This window comes from Hypoxylon fragiforme (genome assembly GCF_022984875.1).
Source record: "Hypoxylon fragiforme strain CBS 206.31 chromosome Unknown GGS25scaffold_4, whole genome shotgun sequence".
In the NCBI taxonomy this organism is placed as follows: Eukaryota; Fungi; Ascomycota; class Sordariomycetes; order Xylariales; family Hypoxylaceae; genus Hypoxylon; species Hypoxylon fragiforme.
The window spans coordinates 2754714-2781500 of NW_026054759.1; the positions used below are offsets into that span (position 1 = coordinate 2754714).

The 26787-nt window shown below is 46.7% G+C and overlaps 6 protein-coding genes across 6 annotated transcripts; 5 read left to right on the plus strand and 1 right to left on the minus strand.

Annotated features, from left to right (window-relative positions):
• Positions 1-1845: 1845 nt before the first annotated feature.
• On the plus strand, positions 1846-3909 carry GGS25DRAFT_244912 (SRP40, C-terminal domain-containing protein). Its single transcript, XM_049257147.1, has one exon. It carries the CDS (start codon positions 2085-2087, stop codon positions 3633-3635), a length of 1551 nt encoding a protein of 516 aa, XP_049118057.1. The 5' UTR covers positions 1846-2084; the 3' UTR covers positions 3636-3909.
• A 2797-nt stretch (positions 3910-6706) lies between these two features.
• GGS25DRAFT_244979 (Metallo-dependent hydrolase) lies at positions 6707-9240 on the plus strand. Its single transcript, XM_049257149.1, has 3 exons — positions 6707-7827; positions 7877-8740; positions 8797-9240. The coding sequence occupies exons 1-3, from the start codon at positions 6803-6805 to the stop codon at positions 9074-9076; spliced, it is 2169 nt and encodes a 722-aa protein (XP_049118058.1). The 5' UTR covers positions 6707-6802; the 3' UTR covers positions 9077-9240.
• Positions 9241-10236: 996 nt separating this feature from the next.
• GGS25DRAFT_487377 (uncharacterized protein) lies at positions 10237-13030 on the plus strand. Its single transcript, XM_049260712.1, has 3 exons — positions 10237-12556; positions 12647-12680; positions 12743-13030. The coding sequence occupies exon 1, from the start codon at positions 10756-10758 to the stop codon at positions 12346-12348; it is 1593 nt and encodes a 530-aa protein (XP_049118059.1). The 5' UTR covers positions 10237-10755; the 3' UTR covers positions 12349-12556; positions 12647-12680; positions 12743-13030.
• A 536-nt stretch (positions 13031-13566) lies between these two features.
• Positions 13567-14833, plus strand: GGS25DRAFT_245188 (riboflavin kinase). The gene is made up of 2 exons (XM_049257151.1): positions 13567-13597; positions 13905-14833. Exon 2 carries the CDS (start codon positions 13973-13975, stop codon positions 14735-14737), a length of 765 nt encoding a protein of 254 aa, XP_049118060.1. The 5' UTR covers positions 13567-13597; positions 13905-13972; the 3' UTR covers positions 14738-14833.
• A 680-nt stretch (positions 14834-15513) lies between these two features.
• Positions 15514-18383, minus strand: GGS25DRAFT_245155 (uncharacterized protein). Its single transcript, XM_049257150.1, has 4 exons — positions 18310-18383; positions 17765-18132; positions 15832-17600; positions 15514-15775 (listed from the first exon to the last, which is right to left on the minus strand). The coding sequence occupies exons 2-4, from the start codon at positions 18018-18020 to the stop codon at positions 15731-15733; spliced, it is 2070 nt and encodes a 689-aa protein (XP_049118061.1). The 5' UTR covers positions 18021-18132; positions 18310-18383; the 3' UTR covers positions 15514-15730.
• On the plus strand, positions 18159-18800 carry GGS25DRAFT_520894 (uncharacterized protein; the record flags this gene model as incomplete). The annotated part of the gene is made up of 3 exons (XM_049263967.1): positions 18159-18214; positions 18280-18414; positions 18467-18800. The coding sequence occupies 3 exons, from the start codon at positions 18159-18161 to the stop codon at positions 18798-18800; spliced, it is 525 nt and encodes a 174-aa protein (XP_049118062.1).
• Positions 18801-26787: the final 7987 nt, after the last annotated feature.

A 26787-nucleotide genomic window follows, 5' to 3' on the forward strand; every position in this document is an offset into this window, starting at 1 on the left:
ATTCGAGATCTCGACCATAAGGATTATTGAAAAGTGTCTTTTTACCGGTGATAGGACTTCTAGCATCTATCTCTAACTGTTGGCGTGAATCGGACCGATTGGGGGCATTCTAAATATTTGGAATTGTATGCAAACCTCTGGGTTTGGTTAGGTTGCTGGCCTTGACGAAGGGGAAATATCATGGCTTCCTAATTTACGTCATTTCTCAGCCTTGGCACTTAAATATACAGCATGATAAGGCATCATAAGTATATTCCTTCAGGAGAAGTGCATGTACATGCTGCTGAAGAAGTTTTCCTACCTGAGATACCGATCATTGGGTCGTACTAGGTACTACCAGTGTTGATAGATTGAGACCCAAGTCTAAGCGTGAGGCAATGAAGCGGTTGGTCCTTGGGAATATTTGGAATTCAAACTAAACTATACTTTAAAGTGTTCTGTTTCTCGGGCGAAGGTAAATCGAGATCTCGCGAGTCATCAAGTGCCAAGTTGAAAGCGTAAAAATTGCAAGATTGATCATCGACGTACTCTGTTTGGATCTAGTTCTCTGCTATTATATCCTTCTAGGAGGTTCTTTCACTTGCCCCCAATGAGCGTACCCTCCCTAGGCATACTCTAGAGGCTATCAAATCTTCTATGCCTGCGTTTCTCTTGAATATGAGTGTTGGTGTTCGCTACTTGAGTTATTGTCAGGGGGCTAACTGAAGTAGAGAAGGCTACATGGGCGGATGACTAAATAAACCTAGAGATTCCCGCGCAACGATATTATTCTACATCTTCCAGGTTTTGACTTGAGGCATTTATAGAAAATCTTTGGAGGCCGTAAAACTGGCGTATATCGACCCCGTTACTTAAGTCTCGCTGTGGTGGCAGGGTTGAAATTCAAAAACGTCAGTTTCTTAACTGAATTTTACGAGTATTATCCCTAAATTTGTTAGCACTGCGCTTATTGACAGAATTTTATCGTCAAAACCTGTCAAATTATCATAGAAGAGTCTTTCGAAGACTACGTACCTATGTAGCTGTGAATGGTCATTGGTCAATGATCTGTATTCAGGGCCACACAGAGATCAAGCTATAGGCCAAGCCGATGGTGGAATAGCAGTAAACCGTGTATTGAGCAAAACCGTACTTTCGACAACAATAACTAGGCTCGTGAAGGGGAAATTTATGTTCATATGCTAAAATACTGGCATTGAATAATGACCGAGGAGACGAGGGGATAAGGAAACTACCTCCATAATTTTCAGTGAGTAAGAAACCCCTTTTGATAGCTTTGAGCTTATTTGGTGATAAAACAGAGGGACTTCTTCCTTTCTGCCAGTATAGTGACTAAAAACCAAATCATGAGAAGCCATGTGATATTCATTGTTAAATATACGGCACCGGCATATTGTTGACCGACCATAGCAATATACGGCGCTTCCGGGTTCTGCTAGCCCCAATCGCCTCCTGCAACCCGCATCCCGCATCCCGTATCGCGTATCCCACATTGACTTGTAGGATAAGCTACCTAAGGCAAGCAACTTGAATAATATTTTTCGTATTGAGACATCAACAACCGAAAAAAAATAGCGGCATGATGTTCAAATCTAGGAGATCTTTTCTGTCATGTCTGAGGCATTTGCTTTCAGGACCAACGCCTAGGTCGCAGTGACTTAAGGAGGTGAACATATATGAAGTTAACTGGTACCTGCTACGTACCTACCTCCCTAGAGGCTCAGGTAAGTTCAATGTTAGTTCAATGTTAAATGTAGTGGTCCTGGAGAATTGAGGTCGTCTTGCTGACATAATGGAGTTTAGTTACATTGAAAGTAACTATCTTTGCTTATGTAAACTGGTTGCCATTGATCTCCACCAGGAAGGGGCAGGGGCAGGGGTAGGCGGTGAATGATAGGAACTGAGTGGCAGAAAGAGGGCCCTTAATCGCGACCCACTAAAACTTTTCTTCTGCAACAAAAAAGTTTCGCCTCGGGATTTTTCTTCCAAAATTCAATTCAATCAACTACCAAGGTTGTCCTTCTTTCCATTGGATTGGACACGCCTCTCTAGGTTATAATTAATTATTATCAATTCTTTAGGTTATGCCCAGTAGCCTACACACATCTTCCCACGCTCCTCCTTCTTGGTTGTTTAGCAACAATTTTACTGCTACTTCGGCGCCTGTAACATCTGACCATACGAGAGACGCGAACGCCACAATGGCAAAGAGCGATAAGAAACCTCCAAAGGCATCCAAGGCGACTAAGGCGACCAAGGCGACAAAGTCGACCAAGCCAGCCAAGCCAGCCAAGCCTGTCGTAACTACAGCCTCTTCCGCTTCCACTTCCGCGACACAGGACCAGACCTCTACCCCGCCGACTCAACTCATGGACCTAGTTGAAACTTTCCTGTCCGATCAAGGATTCGATCATGCTCACCGCGAATTCCAGAAGCACAGGGCTAAGAAAGGCTGGAAAGAAGAAGGTGCCGGAAAATCCAAGGCCAAGTCCCATCACTCCCTAGTCAGCGTATTCCAGACCTGGGAGACATTCTCCAGTCAAAACAATACGCCCATCATTCCTAAAGAAGATCCCATGGAGAAGATCACCAAAGTAAGCAGCAGCAGTAGCAGCAGCGACAGCAGCGACAGCAGCGACAGTGATGACGAATCGAGCTCCGAGAGCGATAGCGAAGCATCCGCAGACATTGCCATGGCCGACGCGCCTAGTGCCCAGGACTCCAGTTCGGAATCATCTTCGAGTTCAAGCTCTGACGAAAGCGAAAGTGACAGCGAGAGCGAGAGCGAAAGTGATGAAGAGAAGATTAAACCCGCTAAGTCGGTACCTGGAGCCGCCAAATCTGCCACAAACCCCTTGAAGCGGAAGGCTGAATCTGATAGTGAAAGCTCTTCCGATTCCGATTCCGACGATGACATGTCAGATTCGAGCTCAGAAGACGAAAGACCCCAGTCTAAAAAGGCCAAGACAAAGGAAAGCTCTGATGATAGCTCATCCTCTGATTCGTCTGACTCGTCTTCAGATGAGAGTTCCGAAGACGAAGCTAAGCCCATTAGCAAGTCGAAGATCGGCAAGGAGGACTCGTCTTCTAGCTCCGACTCCAGTTCCGACTCTGAAGATTCGGATTCCGAATCCGATGCGGAACCAACGGTAGACTTGAAAGTTGCTGCTGAAGTACCACTACCTGAATCTAGCTCTTCGTCTAGCGAGTCAAGCTCAGACTCAGACTCGGACTCAGATTCAGATGTGAAGAAGCCAAAGCAAGTTACCAAGGGCAAGACCTTGAATGGAACGGAATCGGATACCTCTGCGACTTTGGACAAAACTTCTCCTGAGTTCATGCCTGCTGCCCCTCTTCCACCCGACCCGAGCACACTTAAAACAAACAACCGGGGCAAGAACGGCGCGAAGGCGCAGAATCAACCTTTCTCGCGAATTCGCAAGGATGTAGTCGTCGACCCGAGACTGTCTACTAATGCTTATGTCGCGCATGGCTACGGCGAGAAAGCCCACCAAGATCTCATTGTCACCAAGGGCAAGGGCTTCACCAAGGAAAAGAATAAGAAGAAGCGGGGCAGCTACAAGGGCGGCCCGTTAGACATCAGCCAGAGCCGAAGCATCAAGTTCGAGGACTAAAAGCGGCCAATTCATGTCAAGAACTCCATGCCCAAGTTTTCGGAGTTTGCCAGATGTCTTTGGAATCCTTAACGCACCTCAGCTGACAGTCATCGATAAGACAGCCCTATAGAAGGCTGACTGAGGCTTGGAGAAAGGGGGCGAGGCTCAATCTCCCTCAGTTAATTCGCCCAAATTCCATGCTTTCGGAGTTAAGCCTGTTGTGCTTTAACTTTCTTCTTGAAGATCAGAGGTTGATAATTACTAGACACTGGGTGTGGGGCGTTTTTCTATTCGATGCTAATTTTGACGAAGAGGGGGGCTTGTAATTGTTCCCAGATGGCTGTACATGTTGAGAGCACTTTGACTTCGACAGTATATGTCGGGCTCTGATTCGCCACACATTTCAGCATAGGCCTAGACGATGAAGGTCGATGGAAAAAGGGCCCAATATTGTACTGCCATAAGATATCCGGCTTTAGGTAGCTTGGATATCGGCGGAGACTCTTGTTCGTTGATTTTACGTACCTAGTTTTTGCGAAGCCCCCTCCCTTCCGACGTGTCTATATGCTCCAGGGGAAACAGGGTGCCTCTCGTCGTATGAATGATAATCACTCTATAACCAGCCTTCTTCGTGTTTTTTCTTCTACGTTTGTGTGACTTGTCGTAAGGCCATTGGGCACCTCGGAGATGAGCAGGACGTAGGACTTTACCCAGCTGTCTTAACATGAGTAGACATCGGTCCACGCTGTGTGTTTGCAAGCGGGCCGTAAGGGAGTCGATAGTTGATCATCGTATGTAAGGCTGATTGATTGAGTATACGGAGTATAGTCCGAAAAGCTAGGCACATAAGCAATACATACCTACCTACAGCCTCCATTGTCCTACACACATATGTACATGCATATAACACAGGTTGCCTAAACCCTAGAAGCCAACCCATCGGACAAAACCTGGAACCATACGGATAGTTAGGAGTGGAGCTTTTTTTCGGCGGAGCGGTGAGCGCGTGTTCACAAGGGCTCCGCCCGCGATCGCTGGGACACGCACGCGTGAGTGTGGAGAGGAGATGGAGAGGAAACACAAGATCGGGAGTGATGTGTACTATTCCTATTGAGATTGCGATGGGGGGGAAAAGAATTGGGTAGGTAGGTAGGTACACTACCTAGGTAGTATAATTTTCAGGGATTAGATGATCAAACAACTTTAACTACCAACATCGTTCTTTGTTTGGTTCAGTGATGGTGGACCGCCCGCCCCGGCTCAGCGTAGGTAGGACTTTTTTCGGACCCAGATGGGTATTGGATGGTTATTCGATAGAGTGGTATTTTGACGGCAAGTGTGTTTTATGGCGTTTTTGGGTTGCTTCACTATCGGCATGTTAGATAGGTGATGTATACCTAGGAGTTAGGGTATTTGCCTACAATTGATATTTGATTATAACGACTGACTGTCTACATCTGTTAGTGTATATGCTGCGGTCGGGCATCTAAACGATGTTTGTCTATTGATCCCTTAGTCAGTCCCCCAAGGCTTTTTGAGCGAGAGAGGCCATTCATGTACGATTATCATGGAAACTCGGCTCAGGGATGAAGGTCACGCTTTACACATAACGAAAGAAGAAGGCCAATGGATTGTGAGCCTCGAATTGAGTCGGGGATGGAGTACAAACAGAAGTCGGCGGTCGTATTCTTCGTCCATCATCACGAAGCAATGGTCTATCGCCTCTAATTCGTGGTTAGGTTGGTGAAGTAAGCCGCGCCTGCCTAGATAGCAAGGCGAGAAGGATCAAGAGAATATCACCGCAGTTGGAACTCGCCTTCGAAACGCTAAAAGCCAACGCAACAAGCTAAGGTCATGGCGGCGCTACATATGAATACGGTAACTGATATCTACAACTCCAGAGTTGTTAGAAAGCGAGTCTGGATTAATCACGAGGCTGCTTTTAGCGCCCAATAGAGTCAATGACCTGACCTCCTGAAGGATTGCGGCCGCTATTCTGTTATATTTTACCATGATAGTGATGTGAGGTTTGAAATAAGTCCTCTAACCTAGGCTAGTTGGCAACGCTAATGCGGCGATTTAAAGGAGCTGGAGTTCAAAGATCGCTAGCGCTAGGTGAATCGCTAGTTAGCATTATCTCCGCTCTAAGGCATCTCAGCTCATTGAGCCCAACGTCCAAAGGCCTCTTTCATTGTCAACGTTAAAATCATCTACAGGTGGCTTAGCGGACCAAAGTTGAATTTGAAAATAACCGAACGGCTATGCAGGGCTAACTGGGGGTCCCTTTCATTGGCCGATTAGTTGGTCGCTTGGTTCGTGAAAGGAACTTCCTAGCCCAAAGGTTGGCGTTCAATGAGATGGTGCCCAAACTGAAGTTTCTGTAGCGCGCGCATAATGCGTACCATTGAGTACCAAGTAGAGTAGATAGTGATGTCACATAACTTATTATTAGGATATTCTCTACACAGGTGAATAGATGAGTCAGAACATTGAAAGGAGCGTGCTTCAGTTATAGACTGTTGGAGAGAAAGGGAAACACCAAAGATATTACCGGAGCTTTGGTTTGGGGGTGAAAAGAGTTCAATCAGGTCAAGTCAGCCTAGCCTCTTTAGTTGCATGTTCGAGATATAGAATCACGTAAGAGCCCCCATGTTCCTATGTTGTACAAGTTGTTAAAGTCCCATATGCTTGCGATGACAGATAAAATCGGAGTAATCTAAACCAAACTCAGAATAGCCTAACATACCAGCGCCTTGCATTCGGAAAGTTGGACAGGCAGTAACCCTGGTACGATGGTGGTCCCTAAACTCAACGTTGTAGGTACTAGGTACCCAGTATGTAATATGTATTGTACCCAAGGCGCAGGCTGCACACCTGCACACCATGAACACACAACCTTAAACTTCCCCCACGCGACACAATCATCTTCAATCTTAAACAGTCATCCTCATCACTTTCATCTCATCATCCTTGCCTCACCCTCACTAACTAATAATTCACAGCCTCGCAACTGAAATTGTAAAAAGTGGCCAACATAATACATCTAGGACTAACTAGGGGTATTTGATCAGTGAACAACTAACACACATCTACAACACACACACACACATATATATATATATATACCTAGGTAGGTATATATATTGCCATTGTTCCGTAGAAAGCCATACTTTCTCCGTCTCCATATGACCAGCTACTACAAGAGTATACTCATAAGATTGTCATGCGGCAATAACGAAGACAGCAGCGATACTGAACAACCTGTTAAAAAGAGCAACAAGATACCCCATAGAAAATCTAGAACGTCCCCGTTCCGCCATTTTTTCGACAAGATGACGAACAAGTCCATACGCTTGGTTCCAGAACCATCTCAACAACTCAAACTGGATTTCCAAAAGCCCATGATGGAATTAGCGAACTCGGATGAGAAGTCCGCTAACGAAATATTGTTGGAGCAAAGAGAAGCCGACGATGAATTATACGGATCCAAGGAGCAGTCTCAGCGACATGCTCCCGAGGATCACTTCTTACGGAATGTACACATAATCGAGAAAACTCAACTGCTGAAGGCCGCACGCTATATGCCAAAAGGTGCACACCTTCACATTCACTTCAACTCCACCCTTCTCCCTAGCGTCCTCTTGGATATAGCTAAGGAGATGTCTAATATGTACATCTCGAGTCCAACTCACAAGCTCCGGTCAAAATCTGATTTTGATAATTGCGAGATCGTATTTATGCTTCACGATTTTGAAAAGACGTTGAAGGAGGACTTAGGCCAGGATCTTGATTCGCAGAATGAAACACTTCTTGCGCTGGACTCCACAGGCCCGAACCTCTTCCGTGAAGACTACGAACCGCGCCAACAGATGCGCTATCAACACTTCCGTGCCATGTGGGATGAGGAACGAAAACTCAGACAGGGCTTGATAGCGGCAGAAGGGGGCCAATCAGACTCAGATGAACCTGAGGTTTGGGATATGAACATGGAATGCGACAAATGGCTTACGAATAAGCTTATATTCACCAAAGAGGAAATAGACATCATTTTCAATGAAGCAGATAAGCCCTCAGACCAAAAAATCTACTCAGAGACACAAGAAGAGAAGGAAGCAAGGCAACAGAAAGCTGAGGAGTCAGGTTGGCCTAAGGACATTGAATTAAATTATCAAGCCAGCCCATACAAAAACATCCGAGAGAGAGCAGCAAGGTATCTAACACTGTATCCTATGGTACTCGGGAAACTAACAATCTTCTAGGGCATGGGAGAAGTTTAACGGGCGTACAAGGATGATGAAAGGCTTGTTCAACTACGAAAAGGCGTTCAGGGCATATACTCGGAAGTGTTTAGAGGAGTTCGTCAGGGAGAATGTTCAATATGCTGAAATTCGACCAAATTTCATGAAAAGCAACCAAGTCCTCCGTGACAGCGGATCAGGAGGCTTCGATAACTTTGGGTTGATGGAAATTATTGTGGAGGAATACGAAAGATTCATGAAAGATATCGGTGACATGGATGAAAATGGCCAGATAAAGGAGAATCGAGTATTGGACTCAGAAGGCAATCCAATTTACCCAGATAACGGCGATATCCCTCTGAGCAACGACCACAGACCATCGTTTGGAGGTATGAAGGTTATATACTGCACACCTCGATCCTTTGCAAAGGCAATGGTGAAGGACGCCTTACAGGAATGCATACAGATGAAGAAGCGGTGGCCACAATACATCGCCGGGTTCGATTTAGTGGGCGAAGAGTCTTACGACAAGCCACATGGATTAAGATACTTCGAAGATGAATTCAGGCAGTTCCAGGAGAACTGTGAGGCAGAGGAGCTCGACATCCCGTTCTTGTTCCACTGCGGTGAAACCCCGGACGATATCGAAGATAACTTGGATTGTGCCTTGGACCTCAATGCGAAGAGAGTTGGTCATGGTTATGCTTTGCCTCATAAGCCAGACCTCATGGAGCAGATGAGGGAAAAGAATGTCTGCGTGGAAGCGTGTCCGATTTCGAACATGATCCTCGGACTAACAGAATATATGAATGAGCATCGAATATACGATTTACTCGCCCATGAGATTCACTGTTCACTGAATAGCGACAACGGAACCATATTTGGGTGAGTGTTAGACCTTGTATGGATCAGTGCGCATGCTAAGCTAATATGCGATCTAGATCTACGTTGTCACACGACTTTTACGAAGTCATGGTGGGTAACCGAAATATGAATCTTTATGGTTGGCGCCAACTTGCTAGATGGAGCTTGGATCATTCTTGTATGAGCCAAGTTGAACGAGAACGGGTTTTAGTTGAATGGGAACGACGATGGAAGGAGGAGTTCATCCCACAGATACTAGAAGAGAACCCCGACTATCGTCCAGCGAGATTGGATAAACTAGAGTACGCCAAGAGGATTCAAAACACTCGGGAAGCTGAGGCTGAATTTAACGCCTAACAATATTACGCATCTCGGATATTCTATTTAGTCAGGCTTGATTAAATCTCTCCTAATGGGTTCCAGGGTTTGGATATTCACCGGTTACGGGATACGATTTATTATGATATTTAGATTAACATGATGCGTCTAGGCTGGGGACAATAGAGTCGAGTTGTCATACTGGGATTGTGAGCGCAAGCAGGGCTTTCCCTTGGGCGTGGGAGTTGGTAACACCAATACCTTGGTAGTGTTGTGTTTTTTTTCTTTTATAGTTTTCTTATTTATTTGTTTCTTTAATACTTCCTCGACTCCAGAGTCCAGATGTCCCCCTCAAAGGTGTACATACATGTACATGTACCTTGGTACATTCAATGTTGGCATTGCCAAGTTCCAACACGAAAGAAATGTCACCACGATAGGTACCAGCTATGCAATACATATTACATATCCTATATACAACATAGGTAATGTAATGGTAATATGTAAGGCTCCCTCTCATCCGATGCTTACATATATCCATCACATCATACTGAAATGTTTGCTTAGTTTCTCCATGTCTTAGTACAGTCTTACTACCTACCTACCATGTAGGGTTAGTAGGTACCTATTAGAGATTACCCCCTCGTCCACCGAGATGCCGTTTGCATGGCACAAAAGGTCACAAAGGACAAATATTCCACTGGCTTCCAGGTTCATATGAATAACACACAATAGTGGCAATGAGGGGACAATAGCCAGTGGTACAACGACTTGTACTGTGTAAGGTTGACTTTTGAACTTGAAGAAGATCAGGCATTTGGAGGATAAAGGATAAAATAAAGGAGGCTATGAACAGCGACTGCGCCCAAGCGCCCTCACTTGGCAAGGGATCTCAATGTTGCTTGAGTGGACTCATTCAAGTTGAAGTGGGCCAGATTGGCATTTTCAAGCTTTTCACTAAGCCCAATGAATGCCTATGATTATCGTTCAGGCGGGCCGTAGCGACATATGCGACCTGAAACCCTTCGCGGGATCCTATAGAGACCCTGTAATGGACACTTGAAGTTTATATAACAGTACAATCGATAACCAACAAGAAGACAGAAAAGAAAGGATCTACAATGTAACTATGCGGTACATCCAACATCCATGCTTCCAACGGGCAACGATTAGCAACGTACCCTGCAACAAGCCATTTCAATGCTATTTCCATTTCAGCCGCAACATCTCTTAACCTTTTTTTTCTCTTTTTACCTCCATCTTAATTGTTTCATCCTCTTTTCCTATTTTCTTTCCTCATCACATTCCACCCACGTCGTCGCTTGTCTATATACTTATATACCATCATATATATCATCATCTCTTAAGCATTTAATTATGCCATTCTGACATACTATATAGGTAGATATTGGGTATCTAGTAGAATACCTAGCTAGGTGTCAACCTAGGTATTGCCACCATTATTTCCCTAATCCCTAGATTCCCTACATGTGGTGGCCAAACTATTTGAAACTCAATCAACCCATTGCAACGTCAAGTTAACTTAGCCTCAAAGACAAATCCCCTTCCCATCTTTTCTCTCCACGCCTAACTAAGCCTTATTCCACCTTTTCTGTCAACTAGAAGTCTCCTACGGTTAGGCGTTTTTTTAGACAAAGCAAAAAAAAATAAGGTCTAAAAAATAGTTCAAAGGCCCTCAAAAACCCACGGGCCTAACGATGGCCGATGAAGATCCAGGGCTCGATAGATCTGCAGCGGGCAGGTGGTTCTCTTCCGACATCAACGGTGCTGAGGGTCCGTGGGGCTGGCGTCTCGATGTCGTCACTCTACTCGCTGTCATCGGCGAGTCATCCGTCGCAGAACACGCTCAGACGATCACGGCCAGCATCTTTTGTCTTTTCCCGCGAATTGTTCCTGCCCCACAAGCTTTCCTAAAGCCCTCTCGACCTCTTCGTCTACCCGAAACTACCGCCAAAATGACGGGTGTTTACAGCGGTGTGGTTCTTGACACTGTAGGGTTCTTTGCGAACATCATCCATCCTCTCGACGAGCTATCTGCATTTTCTTTCAGGGTGCTGAGGATTAAGCACACGGATCGCAACAATGCTGGTGGCGTGCAAGTTCCAGCATCACTCGCAAATGGTTCCAAATACCTTTCCAAGTTCTACTCACAGAGGAGATCCCACACCAGTTCATCACACGAACATACTTCTTTACCTCGTCCTCCCCTTCTTGATGAAGAGACCAAAGGAGATACGCCGATAGCGAATATGGGCTTTAGTTCGAGCACCGATGTGGAGGCTGGACCACCAGTTCCAGGGATAACCAAACGAATAACCATGAGGGAGAAAATGCAGGACTTTGCGGCTAACCCAACGCTTGCCACCACTGCCAAAAGGCCCGCCATCCCAGCCAAGTTATTATCCCCCGTTCATATCCTCTCCATCTTCTCGGTTGTGTTGACCGCAAGTATCATTGGATTCGCGGCGCATTACCAAGACGGGACAGCCATTCTTGCCGTCTCCCTCATCGCTCTTGCGAGTTCCGTCGTTGGCTGGGCTTCCTGGTGGAAGCCAGTCCTGATGCATCGAAGTCATAACAACAAGGTCCCTGAGGGTGACATGATTATCCGCACACGTAAAGGCGCTTTCCTTCTCGTTAAGTGTACCGAAGAAGTAGCCCGTGAGTTATACTCAGGGACGGAAGAGTGCGAATACCACGTCAGTAGTCGTGCTTACCGGGTGCTCATGGGAACTGGCACCTGCGTACTGATGGTGTCGGTCATCCTATTAGGTAATTGCAAGTGGAACTCGCAGATCTTTATCGGTGCTAGCTACATCACATTGAATGGTCTCTACTGGGCATTGGGGCTACTCCCAAAACGATTTTTCTGGGACTTGGGCCGCTATGATATCCAGGACATTACTCCTCCTGAGGCCCAGGGCGCCGAGACAACAACGGGCCCAGACCAGCGCGAAGATGTCAAAAGCTTCACCCGCACGCTGTGGTACGCGATTCGGGAAACGAAACGTACGGCTTGGGTCAATCGTAGTGGTGCCGCTCCCATAACGCCCCAATGGCGTACCTGGCTCGCAGAAGCCGAACAGGCGGCAAACAGGGGCGAAAAGAAATGGCCGGCCGTCGCTCGGAAGGATGACATTATGAAAATGAGTGATGCCGAGATCGAGGATCTAAACCGGACTCCTGTAGCCACAATACCCGCACAACACTTAGATGATGAGGCAAAGCAAGCGGTGCCAGCCGTCGAGGTCCAAATCCAGAACTCGCGCCCTGCGGATGGTACTCTCTAGGCAAGTGCTCATATTTTTATACGTTTCCGGCTTGATCTATTTATCTTGGACTTTTGGCTATTTGGATACCTACATAGAAGTGAGCGAGGCAGGATTTTCTTACCCAGGCGCTATAGATCCTCACACTGTTTTGGAAAGGATTTTGGTAGATTGATTTTTGAGTCCGAGGTTCAGCGCCTTGGTTGTTTGCATAATGTGGAACGCATATCTTTGGATTAGGTTTAGCATAGGTATGGAATCTGATGATGAGGGAAAAAAGAATTAACGAGCTGAGAAGATATCGCTCTCTTCTACATACTCTTGGGATGGGATATTAGCTAAAGAGTCATGTACTGTATATTTGGTTAGCGAGGAGTTTTGGTATTAAATCAGTTTGGCTTGGTTATGTAGATACTTGGTGTCTTGATATAACATCGCTTTTGTGAATGATATTATCTTGTATATCAACACTTGGCCTTCGCAAGCTGGTTTATTTTCTCGAAGCAGAACAGTCCCTGGATATACATAAGTATCACAGCTAAGCATCAGAGTTTCACACATAATAAACATTTATTTCCATACTATACCATCCAAACTAATGCAGGTACATGTTACCCAGAAACTTTGTCAACTTAGTAAACATCGCATCACTGATACATCATCATGGCTATCTACCGGCGATATATAGGTGCAAGTTCATCCCATGTTACATTGGCCAATGGCAGATGATGTCCTGTTTGAATCGGGCAATCATTAATATGTATTGAAGCTTATGTACCTACCCTACCCTACCTAATGTACAAGTACTGGGTACATACTTTACGCCACCAACCGATAAAAGCTTATATCTTACCTAGGTATGTAGAGGATGTAAGGTAAGGTGGGTGTTATCAATATGCTTATCGAATACATAATGTATGTATGTATGTAGAATGACATCGTGAGCCGCCGACCCCACCATACATAGGTAGTAAATATGCACGCACCATGCAGCCCATGCAAATTCCACGAGCATCCATGAGTAACCATCGAAATTTCGTGAGCTGCTTGCGCATCGCATCATCGCATTGAATTTTATTTTTTATTTTTCTAAACCAATCTCTCAACTTGTGATTTGTTTCCTGTAGAAAAAAAACCATCAACTCTATACCCAATAATACTGCTATACTATACTATAATTGCTTCTTGTCTTCTTTATACTTCAATGCCTTAACCTTAAACCTAGAGACCCGCGCGGAAATAATTCAGACGCCGACGAATTGACGGTAATGTACTACCACTAACTACCCACCTTACTAAGTACCCTATCCAACAACAACAACCCCGCCATCCAACCAACCCTCTAACCCCCTAGCCCTCCAACCAGCCAACCAACCATCCATCCAATTTACTCTTTTCCATCCCGCCATCATCCCTGTGCCGTCGCAAAGAAATCTAAGACACAATAACCCTTCCTTCTTTCCCTCCTTCTCAATTAGACAATCAGAAAAAAGCGCCAGCCAGCCAGCCAGCCCGTCAGATTCTAAAATCCTTCCTTCTTCATCGGCCGTGCCCATTGCCAACATCTATCACCCAAGGTACCTACTTCTAGGTAGCACATAAATCCATCCGAACGACCCCACCACCACCACCACCAGACACCACCATGACCGAGCAAGAAGACCAACGCCCCCGAATCCTCTACCCCTCCTCCGGGCCGTCGCCGCCATTCCCGCTGCAGATGGAGGGCGTCGTCATCTCCGGTTTCGGGCGGGGGTCCAAGGAACTCGGGATCCCGACGGCGAATCTCCCCGTCGACGAGGCCGCCACGCCCTGGATCGCCGACGCCAAGTCCGGCGTGTACTTCGGCTGGGCCTCGCTCGCGCTGCCCGGCGACCACCCCGACCGTCGCGACCAGCAGCCTCGCCACCGCTCCAACCCGCGCGCGCCCCCTACTTCTTCTTCTTCTCCTTCTTCTTCTGCGACGCCCCCGCCGCGCATCACGATAACGTCTTCGTCGCCCAGCAGTAGCAACCCCGACGGCAGCGCGGAACAGACCACCACAACGCTATCCTCCTCCTCCTCCACCACCACAGCCGAGACCGAGGCCCCAGCCTCCACGACCTGGCAGATCTACCCCATGGTCATGTCCATCGGCTACAACCCCTTCTACAAGAACTCGGTGCGGTCGGCCGAGGTGCACGTGCTGCACGACTTCGCCGCCGACTTCTACTCGGCCCCCCTGCGCCTGCTCGTCTTGGGCTTCGTGCGCGACGAGCAGGACTACGCCTCCCTCGACGCCCTCGTGCGCGACATCAACATCGACTGCGACGTCGCGCGCCAGTCGCTCGCCCGCCCCGGCTGGACCCCGCGGCAGGGCACCGTTGACGGCGCTACGGGGGAGTTCGACGGGTCTTGGCTTGTTAGGTAGGGGGCTATCGTGCGTGTGCGCGTGCGCGCGTGACACTGAGACTGCGACGGGGATCGAGATTGATTGATAGAGCGTGGTGAATAGATAAGACGAGTTTCCCAATCCCACCCACCCACGCTCAACCCCCCCTGTCTAGATATCTAGTTTAGATGCTACTCAACTGGGTTAGTAGGATTCCTGTGGGGGGGTTGGCTAGGGCAGGGTAGGGTAAGTTGGTGTGTGTGTGTATGTACGCACATGTATGTACATACATCCATGATACATATAGGGCATAAGATCCTTGAACAATGCGGCTGACGCGCGCAACGAGGCATGAGACTTGGATGAGGGGTAAAGGCCCTTGAAAAGTTGCAGGAGGGCGATGGCGTAGGCGGGATACCCGAATTGGCCCGAGGTCCTCACGTGTGATTCCGGAAACGCGCGAGAGGAGGAGGCAGGGCCTGGCAGGCATGTGAGACAATTGATCATGTATACCCAAGACTCGGGGTCAAATAAAAATACCTGCTTTACTTGTTGAAGGTACATACATGCCTAGGTTAGGTACCTGGGTTAGGCTCATTTAATGTGCTGGGCGTTAGATATCAATATAGGTTAACCGTTAGATAGATGATTGTAGATGATGTTGTTCAATATGTTATGTTATCTTGGTATCATATAGAAATAAGTAGGTAAAAAAAAATGAAATTCATGGTTGTTTGGTCGCAAAACCAATAGATAAAAAGATAACCCATGCTCTATGCCGTGTCTACCCCCTTATTTGTAAGATCCAGATGAAAATACATGCAAAAGATATATGTATATATACCGATATATATAACATGACCAGCCTCCCATGAAGTGGAAGAGGAGCTCGGAAAGCATAGAAGCTCCGTCCAAAAACGCCGCCCATGCTCTAAGCAGGCTCATGTACTGATTACAGAGGAAACATCCGTAGATAATCCAGAAAAGATATGCGTGTATATATATCCTGATGGCCCTGGGCATAGAAGAACCCTATACAGCCAATTGGTCTTGGTTACGGTAGTAACATGGTAAGAACTAGCAATAAATTAGCAAAGCCCAAAGAATAAAACTTCGTGGATGCAGTAACCAACATTCATAACAATCAACATGGGTATGTCGAAAACATCGCGTTTGATAGTCCAACAGAACGTGCAGTCGATCTTGCCGTCCTTCTCAAGCTTTGAAATTCCATGCTCCCCGTCTATTTTCGTCACCCTATTGCTCAGGATGCTATTGTTGGTTCGCCGGTCTCTTTGGGGGGAGTCATCATTGCTTGAGCACTCGCTCATTTCCTTGGTTCGGTATTTTAAAAGTCGGCATTTCCTGGTGACATGACCACGACTGTCGCCAAAGGCAAGCTGGGCGAAATCTTCATAAAATTGAATCACGCTATCGTCGTCCATGAATTCGGCGATGAATACAGGCTGGGTTTTCCCATCGGGGGATTTGCTCATGTCAGGCTGGACCGTCTTCAGCCTTGGGGTAGCGTATTCAGGTTTGCTTGTACTTGACTCGGATCCTGATCGCCCAGCGTTGGCGTTCATATTAGGCTCTTTGCCCAAGAGCACGTTCTTGGTCCAACCGGTTAGAGCAATAAACTCCTTGTTAACTGCCGCTACTTCCCCTGTTCTTCGGCAGACAATGGTTGGCGCCGAACAATGCCCCATGAAATCTTCATATTCGAATAGTGTTCGCTGTAGACATTTCTCCATGAAAATGAGATCTTGTCTGTTGAGGTTCCGCGTACATGCAATAAACGAAGGTCGAATACTGGCCAGTGACTTGGCAATACGTAGAGTCTTGTTGGCAGAAAATCTTCGTTGGACGAACGCAATCAAGTTATGAAATCCTGTGAGGTACGGGTAAGGCTCGGTGACTGTATCATAGATCGCGGATGGGTCACGAGTCCGTTTACCGAGAACTGATTGTGGCCCGAATTTGTTCACCGAACCTGAGGCTTTCGGTTTCGGTCTTGACGGCTGAGAAATCGTTTGATTGTTGGCAGGAGTGTAGGTACTTGTGGTTGGGGACTGGTCAAACCCATAACCCGTAGGCTGCGGACTAGATGTGTTGTCTGTACTTGGACTGGCTAAACTGTTGGGCGTTGGACCAGCAGCTGCCACGGCGTACGCATGAGGCAAGCCATGCTGCAGGTTGCCTGGATATGTACCGCCGTTACTTGGATCAACATTTATGAAATTGTCAGCCATGCCGTTCTCGTACATTTGGCTATATTGGTTAACCCCATTTCGATATACTCCTGTGGACCCGTAGTTGACATCGCTTCCAGGAGGTTGAGCTATAGCTTCCCTAGGTGGCGTCTCTGCAGCGCCCGACGACATGTGCCCAAGCATTCCAAATTCGAGTGCACCGTAATGGCTTCCAAAGTTTAACCCTTCGAGGTCAAAGTTGAATATTGCAGGGTTGCTAGGGTCGAATAAAGCGGTGGAGAAGTTGCTGCCCATCTCTCCTGACACTTGAGGCAGATGCATAGAACTCAGTGGAGCTGCTCGGGATGTGTTGGGTGGCTGGTATCCAGGCGTCACTGGGGACTGTTGTCCGCCAAACGGCATGTTGTCAGGTAAAGATGCCATCTGAGCTTGGGTATGACCGGTGTAAATAGAGTAAGTGGAGGAATTAGAGGCTTCCGAATAGTATGGAGAGGTGTCTGCATTGCCGTTGGAGAGATGTCTCCCATTAGTTGTCTTCGTATGGACGGCTGGGTTGTAGGTTGGCCCTAGAACCGGTCTCAAGGCCTCTGGAGGAGCATCATGCAGATACTTTGCTTTTTTGCGCACTCCATCTTGGCAGGCGTCAGCTAGACCGCGCTTAATGCATCTCTGACAAGGACGCTCGTCACCTATCACAAATATTAGCAATGCCGTTTATTTGCCCTAGCTTCGTCATGTTTCAACACTATTCATGCTAGAACGCATTGGCTTGTAGATCGGTTGTGGTGGGGGTGGTTAAGACAAGTGATCGAGGATGAGAAGTTTGGCACAGGAACGTAGGGCTGAGACTTACCGCACGTCAGATGGGCCCTCTGGCAGGCATAGCAGGCACGTCTTGCCTTCTTTCTCCTAGGGCGATGAGGATCCTTAGGATCATACTTCTTCTTAGGCTCTCCCGAGTTGTCGGCGCCAGGCTCAGGCGAGGTGTTCTGGTCAGTCATCTTGACTTCTTCGTCCTTGATGGATTGTTCCATGTCGTCATACTCGTTCTCATTCTCGGACATGGCATCTGAGACCTCTGTCCCATTTGCTTCGACGTCTTCCGGCATCTTGTCTTAGTTATATATATAACGGCTTTCTTATTCAGCCCTCCACGTCTGATAAGGGTATGGCAATGCAAGCTGTGAGTCAATCTGGCGCAACCACACCTCGGTGGAATAGGTGCGTAGCTTGGCTTATTTTTGCGAATGGCCCGCAGGAAGTCTCACAGCGAGAGGCAGGGGGATAGACCCAAGAATCCAAGGTATCCAAGAAATCAATAATCCCCTATTCCATCCACTAGCACAACCCTTTCCACCGCTCCTTCAGGTTCGACTTGAGCACTGACCCTCGGTTTGGATCGTGGACCAGTAGCAACGGGGTTTGCGCCGTATGCAAGCCAATAAAGTTGCCCGAGGGCCTGTATATCAGGGCCCAGAGACAGCAGGGAGCTAAGGATATTGCGTGAGACGCGGGCTGAGGTATTATGGCGCTGTGCGCTGCCGCGGTGCGACAGCCGTGTCTGGGGGGGTACTGGGCCCCCCAAGAGGGCTTGCACAAAGACGGCGGCGCAACGACAGGTTGCTCGTATTCAGGCGTGGTCTAGCAAGGCGGACGCCAATGGGTTCGTTCCCCGTTACAAAGAGGCGTTCCTTGTGCAACGGGGACTGGGCTTTGCTAAGAACCCGGTGTCGAACGGGGTCGAGCGGGACTATCCGCACCTCTGTTCGCACAGATCGCGGGGTGTGTTATTTTTTCCCAACAGGAAGAAGAACGGGGCGGGCAGCGCGGGGGGACAGGTCTTGCCTCATGGAGTCACGCGGCGGCGGATAAGGCACTGGGGAGTCTGACTAGGATGATATGCGGGATGCTCGATGGTGATGCAGCTACCCGCGACGTCTGGGCCGGTTCGCATTTGGTGCTGAGGAACACAAAGTTTTGTTTTGTCGTCGGCGATTCGGATATCAAGACAGAAGCAAGAGGAGTGTGTATGCTAAGTATTCAGGATCGGCGACCTATGTAACTATAGTAACGTACGTATGTAGGTATGGTATGTAAGTTGGAAGATAGAGGGTAGAGGAGGTATGTAGATTGTTGCGTATGCGTTATGGTGTGTATGGGGGTGTGTGAATGCGTTAGCGTTAGCGTTATTGCAGGTCGGCGTCGTGAGGATGGTTGAGTATGGCGCAAGCTGCATAGAAGATCTGGTATGGATGCATATGGTGACCGAGGATCGACGACAGAAGGAGGGAAAAGTGAAAGAACAAAGCTGAACTAGAGCAAAGCTAAGGAGATTATCTGAGATAATCCAAATATTGAAGGTCGGTGACAGCGACCAGCGACCAGCGACAGAAGATTGACAAGACAAGATTATCAGTTGTCAAGTTTCTCTGCACTTTTGAGACAAGAACTTTTTGAAGCGCCAATCAATTGGGAGGATTTTTAAAATGATGGTGGCGCAAATGTGAAAATATTACAATCAAGATTGCAAGTATGAAATGTAATAATGTAATGAATTGAACATTACGAAGTAAAGGTAACAACAACAAGAACAATTGAAGTAACCTAGAGGCAATCAAGTAAGGGCGTTGAAGTTAGCATGTATGTAGGTCAACGGTAAGTAAGTATGTAGTATGTAGTATGTAGGTAGTGAGGTATGTAGTGAGGTAGTAAGGTAGTAGTGAGAAGTTGATGTCGACAACCAACTACCTAGGTTAGGTTACCTAGGTTAGTAGGATACGTAGTAATTTAGGTATGACACGGGCCTTCAGCTGCTTTGTGTTGAGTATCCAGGTGAGAGCCGAACTTTAAAAAATTAATAAAAAATTAAAAAATTAAAGATTGACGATATCGGTCGGTAGAGTGGTGAGCCGAAAAAAAAAAAGGCAATGCATATCTCCAATTGGATAGTGGTATTTCGCATTCTCGAATCGTCTTCTCTAATCCTTCAACCGAATTGCGGGGTTCAATTAACTTTTTGGTCTTTATTCTATTTCTTTAAATTAATCCTTTTCTTTTATTCAAGTCTTTTAGTTCGTTCCTCTTGCTGTATTTTCTATATTTGTCTTTTGTTGTTTGAAAAAGTTCAAGCCAATTTCCCTTAGCCCTTGACTTTTTCCCTTTTTTTCTTTTTTCTTCTTTTCTCTTTTTACCCCTCCTTTTCTTAATTCTACCATACCGTTTAATTTTCTTTCACCTCTTTTCGCATTGACTTTGCCAGGTATCTTTCAAGGTAACTATGAGGCAACTACATGGTAAGATTGGTCAATTACAGGTATGCCGTATATTATACCTAGAGCAAGTTTACCGTATAGGCCTCCGAACAAACAAGCCAAGGAACAAGGGATGCTGGGAAAAGTATGAGAAAATATGTAAAAAGAAGAGAAAAAACGAGAAGCCAAGTAAAGCTAAACCCGAAATTGCAAGTACTAATGCAGTAAAGATGCAGTAAGGATGCCCCACAAGGCCAAATCGACCAGTCAGGCACGGACCAACCATCGCCAAGATTTGTGCCAAGGATGTCGATTCGAACCACGATATAGACCTGATTAGTAACATTTCAAAAAACGTGAGCACCTTGCACAACCAACCCTCCTCCAGGTTTTTCAACCCTTCTAAGTTCTAACCCTTCCAACCCCCAATGCCCCCAACTTGCCTTAACAATAAACCTGCCTCTCACCCCCCCTCCCCCAAAGAGAACGTCGAATCGACCTGAGGCCTTTCTTTTGAGTGCTGAGCCTTGCTATTGGGTAGCATCATCTCTTTAATATTAGAATACGTACCTCTACCTCACGGATTCTCACCAATGTACTTGTATATCTTCAATGTTCTCTACAGCTTACTTACCTATCATGAGTGCTCAAATACCTACCTGAATCATACTAGACACTACAGAAACGAATCAATTTATTTATTAAGCGAGACGCGCAAGCAATACCCGCGGATTATCTCAAGTACAGTAATTGCATTTGATCGAAGTGATAGCCCTGAGATGTCACTTTTCGCCTACCTACGTATTCTCCAATACATGTATGTATGTGAGACAGTATCTATCAGTCTTCAGATACAACGTTATCTCACAATGTATCTTTGAGATACATGATACCTCAGTACGAAACAACATTAAACTTCACATACATATATGTATGTACAGTCATGGATATCAAGTATGTGTATCTATCTACTACATACTTAAGGTATGTAGTACTGGATCCCTACTGTGTAGTACTGTGTGGTACTATGTAGATCGTGGACGTGAAGACTACATATGTACATTTACCTGGGTTACTTACATACATACATATTTTACCTAGCACAGGTATGTATGTATACTTACTCCAACCACGGATAGAACTCCGTACACTCACTTCTTCCAGTTCTAGCAGGTGAACACGTCGGCTTCTACTGCGATAGAACATTTATAATGCTTCTATTCAAGTTTCTCGGAGTTGCTATAAATGAACAATAGCAACATTCAACTACATCAACCATCAACCCAAATTAGAAGTTGCCCGTCCACAACGAACAGTACAACCTTACCACCTTGACATGCGTATGTAGTATGTACAGTAACGATGGCTGAATAGTGGATGTCTCTGCTGTCGTCGAATCATTGCCCGCGTATCCGTACTGCCGAGCCTGACTAGGAAGGAAGACGCAAAATGCAATGCCGAGAAAACTCACCACTTGAACCCCAGACCCCGTCATCGACCATCATGGGTCAAGCCACATGCACATGCAGTCCAAATGAATATGTCCAATCAATAAGACTGGGCGAAAGCTTCTCTCGACGCGTCACTTGAACATGGGAATGTGGGAATCGAATCAATGGATGAATTGTTGCATATTACTATTAAGCAGGTACCTAGGTAGGTAGGTCTAAGGTAGGTATAGAGAAACATTCCTCCATTTCTCTGCAGATTCTCTAACCCACGTGTATCCTTGCTACGTCGGCCCTTCGCCAGATTTCAAATGAAATAGGCAGGTCTCGACGTTGATCTAGTATCTTCTCCAGACGACATTTCATATGGATGCGTTGGTTTGTTCTACTGTGCGGTGCCGTGCTGTGCTGTCCCCGACCCCCCTATCGCCAACCCTCCCGAATTCTCCGGGGTGCCTGAAGATCTTCACTGCGAGACATCCTCATCTTCATCATGTCACCAACTCAAGGCAATCAATAGCGATCGCCGTTGGTGTGACCAAGGGAGATTCACATCCGACCATTCGATCATCCCTTCGAGGCCATTCACTCTAACAGACCGTTGCTTGTAGTCATTATTTTAATACCCGTCGTTATCTCGATGAAATTACATAGGGGCACCTTAAGTAGGTTATCCGCATATACGACTTCAATATCAACTCTGGTCCATCTGAGATCGCTTGCCCAGCTCTATACAGTCCACGGCACCAACCGTCCGCTATGTTGTGCATTGCATGCATAGCGCGCTGTTATTCTTGCGGGATGCAACCTCACCCAAGGCTTGTTATTTCCCTGTATACCCGTCGTAGATAGTAGACGCGAGCCCCCCCCTTTCTTTCTTCTGCCCTATAATCGCGTATTTTTTTAACACCGGCACAACGTTCATTACAAGATATCATGGGGTACATCAGCCCTGTCCTTGGCCAACTAGTTTTGAGCAACACATCAAGTCAATCCTTTGAAGAAGGAGATGCAATAATATAGCTCAGTTATACCCGAACCCCCAACAGCACAGCGGCACTTTTCCAAGACCTCTTAGGGCTGTCTTCTAATGCTTGGTGGTTCCTATTATGAAGTCACGTGTTACAACTGCATACTACCCTCGCGCGTTGTAATATAGGTAATATGTATGTGCTACGTAAAGGTTTGGATGGGGAAAGGGGGGGAGGGTGTTTGAGAAGAGGCAAGACACAAGATAGAGACATCATGCAAAAAGATATTTTTAACAGCTGTTCGAAGCAACCCGACCCTTCTGCTTTAAACATGTAACTAACATCCAATGCGCAACCTCGACCCTCTATTCCCTACAGAACCAGCTGAACGGCTACAGGCTTCGTGCAACTCTGGGAAGCACTTCTCCGAATGCAGTCTGGCTCGAAGCAGTATCCAACCAAGGTCCTACAGACTAGCAGAAAGCCATGGGTATATTGTACCTTCGTGTTATACTTGTTCAGGGTGGTACCACACATGATGTCAAGTTCCAAGCAAATGCCATACACGAGGATCACGTTGCCAACCATCAAATAGTTCACTGTTTACTCTGGCCGGTCACACAGAGCCCTAGCATTTTTTTCTTAAAAAAGGTATCGGATATGCAAGATCACAATGTCCGCACAATGTATCTGACAAATCGATTACAAAGAAGTCTCGAAGGAGTCTTTAGCTAACTATCCTGTGTCAGTCTTACCCAAATAATTAGCTCAGTTTCTGCCAACCTATACAAGGTCCCTGGCGCCGGTGTTCGACATGATGAGTTACGTTGGGCTACAAGGCTAAGAATCTCCACCCTTGGAAGTTTCTAAAACTTCAGGGAACCTATGACCACTTATTTAGGAACAAGTATAGCGCTGTCTTACCACCAAAGGAATGCCTAAGATTAGGGGAGAGCCTATCCTAGTCAGAATAGACTATGACCGGACTTCCGCCTCCCTAAGGATGGCATCGACATGCTAACTCATCCTCCCCCCAAGCTGATCACAATACCACTAAGTACCTACTCCAGCCTACAATAATCTCCACCGACGGGGCTATCGGTCATCGACTGGTGATATCAGGGGTTTGTGGGACGGGCGTTTAGTGGCCGCCATGCCATGCATAAGATAGGCATAGGGCAGGTAGCTTATCGACTCACTAGTAGGTTCTCCTATCTTGCGTCAGAGGGATTGGCATTTGCCCTTGCACATCGGTTGTGAGCATATATTGAAAACTTGATACGAGGTTACAAAACTAAACACCGGGGGGGTAGGGGGGTGAGGGAGGGAGGGCCCCCAAGCAATTAATTAATACGTATGTTGTCAAGTGGCCAGAAGCATGAATCGAATCTATAAAGCCGCCAATGAGCTGTTGTGTCGTTGGACCCGACGAAGTGGAAAGGGGCGGTTGGGGACAATTGTTGTGGCGAACACACCCGGGCAGAGGCATCTGCTTAAATGGTGGCGCCGTACATCACAGGCCGAAGAACCAATCGCATCAGCGACCACAAAGCTTGACATCATCCAATAACGGGGTGGCGTTTCCAGATAGCATTCTAGACTTGAAGTCCCATCCATGTTCAGAAAGTTCTCAAGAGTTCAGACGAACGTTGGAATAACCCTTACGAGCTAGGCCGGTTCAAGAGAATACCTACCTTAGCTGCTTAGTAGGTCCTACATCCGATGATGCGGGCGACGACTCGACCTTCTTGCTGCATCTATGGACATCGTTTCCTTTGTACCTACCTACCTACCCACCTACCCATCTACCCATCTACCTATCTACCTATCTATCAATACCCATCTATACTAGTATTCAGCTCTGAAATCACGCTTACGGCCGCAGTCATGGTCCGCACTAGTGCAGGTCCTGCTTTACGTTGTAGTCACCACCCATCGCCTACTCGCAACTACCGGAGCTCTTGTCCTTTGGTCGTCTAACATACCTATCTAGGTATGTACATATACATATACCTAATAATACAACACTGAGGCGAATGGAAGCATGCGTTGCATCTATTATTGGTTTGTTTTTTTCCGCCGAGATCTAGTAACAGGCACCTACCTACCTATCAACCTTGTTTCACCGAATTCGAAGTTTGTTCAGGGGAGACACACAATAGAGCAGGTACACGCAACTTGTGACCTTCAAACACGTAGAGCTTGGCAACGATTAGGGGGGGGTTAACGATCACGGCCCCGACGAGAGAAAAACATGATCGATTCGACCACGTCAAATTAGACTTAAAAGGAGAGAGGACAGCTACTAACCGGGCTTTCGGCGCCATCCACCCCTTAACTAATCTGCATTAAGGGGATCGATTTACGATTAAGTTTAGGTAGATCCCGAATCAAAACCCGCACAGCGATATGATGATCACGTCGGTCGATCGGACCTTCTTCGGATTAGACACAGCAGCTCCTCTGGGTACTTTAGGTAGGTTCGTAGGTTCCAAAGTCACTTAGTAGATCGGTCAGTAGTAGGCTGGTACCTAAGGTAGGCCAAGAGGAAGGTCTGGTCAAAATATCGTGAGTGGTTATGAATAATGACTGCAATGTTACGACAGAATATTCAGCCAGCCAGCCAGCCGGCCGGTCAAACATATTCCAGTTCGAAATCTGATGATACTCCTTCGGACACTCGGGCACTCGCACTCTCTTTCCCCCTTAAACGCTTCAAACGGCTTGTCACCGCAATCGTGATTGGTGGTAGCTTATCTAAGCCACGTACTTCCCCAGTTCGTGGGGCTTGAGCCTCAACAGTGTCTTGACCCCATTCACAAACCCCATATGTAGGTACAGTCACATTGCTAACCTAAATAACCTTAGGTAGGTAGGTTAACCCTTTACCCCCTGTCTATGTGTACTCTCGGGATGTTACCCACTTAGGTTGTATTATCAAACATCATTGTTGAGCACGAGACCCAACCCTGACTACCAAAGTGCCCTATCTATTGAGCCTCCTTTCCACCACTTCTTCCCCCTTTTTTTTCAAAAAAAAAAAAAAAAAAAAAAAAAGGATTCGATCTCGGTGCTTACATGCCATGCTGTTAATCTAGACTTTTTCGACCGGTCAAATCTATCAAGATGGGCGGCGTGATCAGCCGCAATGCAACTCTGTGGCTGAAAAAGGTGCAAAGAATAGATACGAAACGCTGCAGAATTGGCAATTTTCAAATCGAGGGTTCCATCAGCCTCCTCCACCTCCCCTCCCCTCCCCTCCCTTCCCACCTTACATAGCTACCCTTCGAACGTGCCGCCGCTCCCGCCCCTCCTACATATTTACTAGGTACCTATGTACATACATACATACATACACACGTACATGCATGACTACCTACCTACCTAGCACATACATACATGCCTCCAGCTAGCTACATATGTAGGCTCCATTTTAGTCGTAGGGCGGGCAGGCAGACAGGCAGGCAGGCAGGCTTGCTTTCATATTGGAAAGGCTAGACAGCAGGACTACCTACCTAGCTCCCTACCGCCACGCCGAGATCTTTCGTATGCAAGATAACCACAATTATTTCTCTTCTGTCTCTCTCGCCAAAAAGACTCCCCCAATACACTACCTACCTACCTACCTACCTAGCATAAAACTATACGCCCTGACCTTACCGCCACAAGAGCCTCTTTATTATCCACCTCGGCTATTGGTGTCTTGTCTGTCTGTCTGTCTGTCTGTCTGTCAGCAAGCATACCTACATGCATGCATGCATGCAACTTAGTTAGTTAACTGGATGTCCCTCCTACTACAGTAGGTAGGTACACTACCACCACCACCACTACTACTACTACTAAGCAGTAATGCACGGCGGATAACGAAACGCCTCAAATATGATCCATCAAAAACCGAAAAAAAGCCAAGCCAAGTCAAAGCCGCCCCTAGCTCAACAAGAACGACGAAAGGAGAATGAACTACAGTAACCGCCCTATCAACAAAACAAATTTCCCCATGCAGCCCTTTTCTTTAAATTAAATTAATTAATTGGGTATTGGGTAGGCTAAGCTAGGTAGGTATGTTCGTTTTTGCTTTTCTTCTCCCCTTTTTGCATAGCAGGTACCTTCTAGTCTTCCCCGCCAACCGCGCATAGCTTATTGATGGATGGTGTTTACCTACGTTAGACCTACATACCTAACTTAGGTACTCACGCACAGTTATCA

Excerpts from the sequence above, each read along its gene's own strand:
- GGS25DRAFT_244912 (XM_049257147.1), top strand. The coding sequence starts at position 2,085 with ATGCCCAGTAGCCTACACACATCTTCCCACGCTCCTCCTTCTTGGTTG.
- GGS25DRAFT_244979 (XM_049257149.1), top strand. The coding sequence starts at position 6,803 with ATGACCAGCTACTACAAGAGTATACTCATAAGATTGTCATGCGGCAAT. Across the intron at positions 7,828-7,876 it reads ATCCGAGAGAGAGCAGCAAG|GGCATGGGAGAAGTTTAACG; the intron begins GTATCTAACACT and ends ACAATCTTCTAG. Across the intron at positions 8,741-8,796 it reads GACAACGGAACCATATTTGG|ATCTACGTTGTCACACGACT; the intron begins GTGAGTGTTAGA and ends TATGCGATCTAG.
- GGS25DRAFT_487377 (XM_049260712.1), top strand. The coding sequence starts at position 10,756 with ATGGCCGATGAAGATCCAGGGCTCGATAGATCTGCAGCGGGCAGGTGG.
- GGS25DRAFT_245188 (XM_049257151.1), top strand. The coding sequence starts at position 13,973 with ATGACCGAGCAAGAAGACCAACGCCCCCGAATCCTCTACCCCTCCTCC.
- GGS25DRAFT_245155 (XM_049257150.1), bottom strand. The coding sequence starts at position 18,020 with ATGCCGGAAGACGTCGAAGCAAATGGGACAGAGGTCTCAGATGCCATG. Across the intron at positions 17,601-17,764 it reads GAGGGCCCATCTGACGTGCG|GTGACGAGCGTCCTTGTCAG; the intron begins GTAAGTCTCAGC and ends TATTTGTGATAG. Across the intron at positions 15,776-15,831 it reads CCATGTTGATTGTTATGAAT|TTCTTACCATGTTACTACCG; the intron begins GTTGGTTACTGC and ends ATTTATTGCTAG.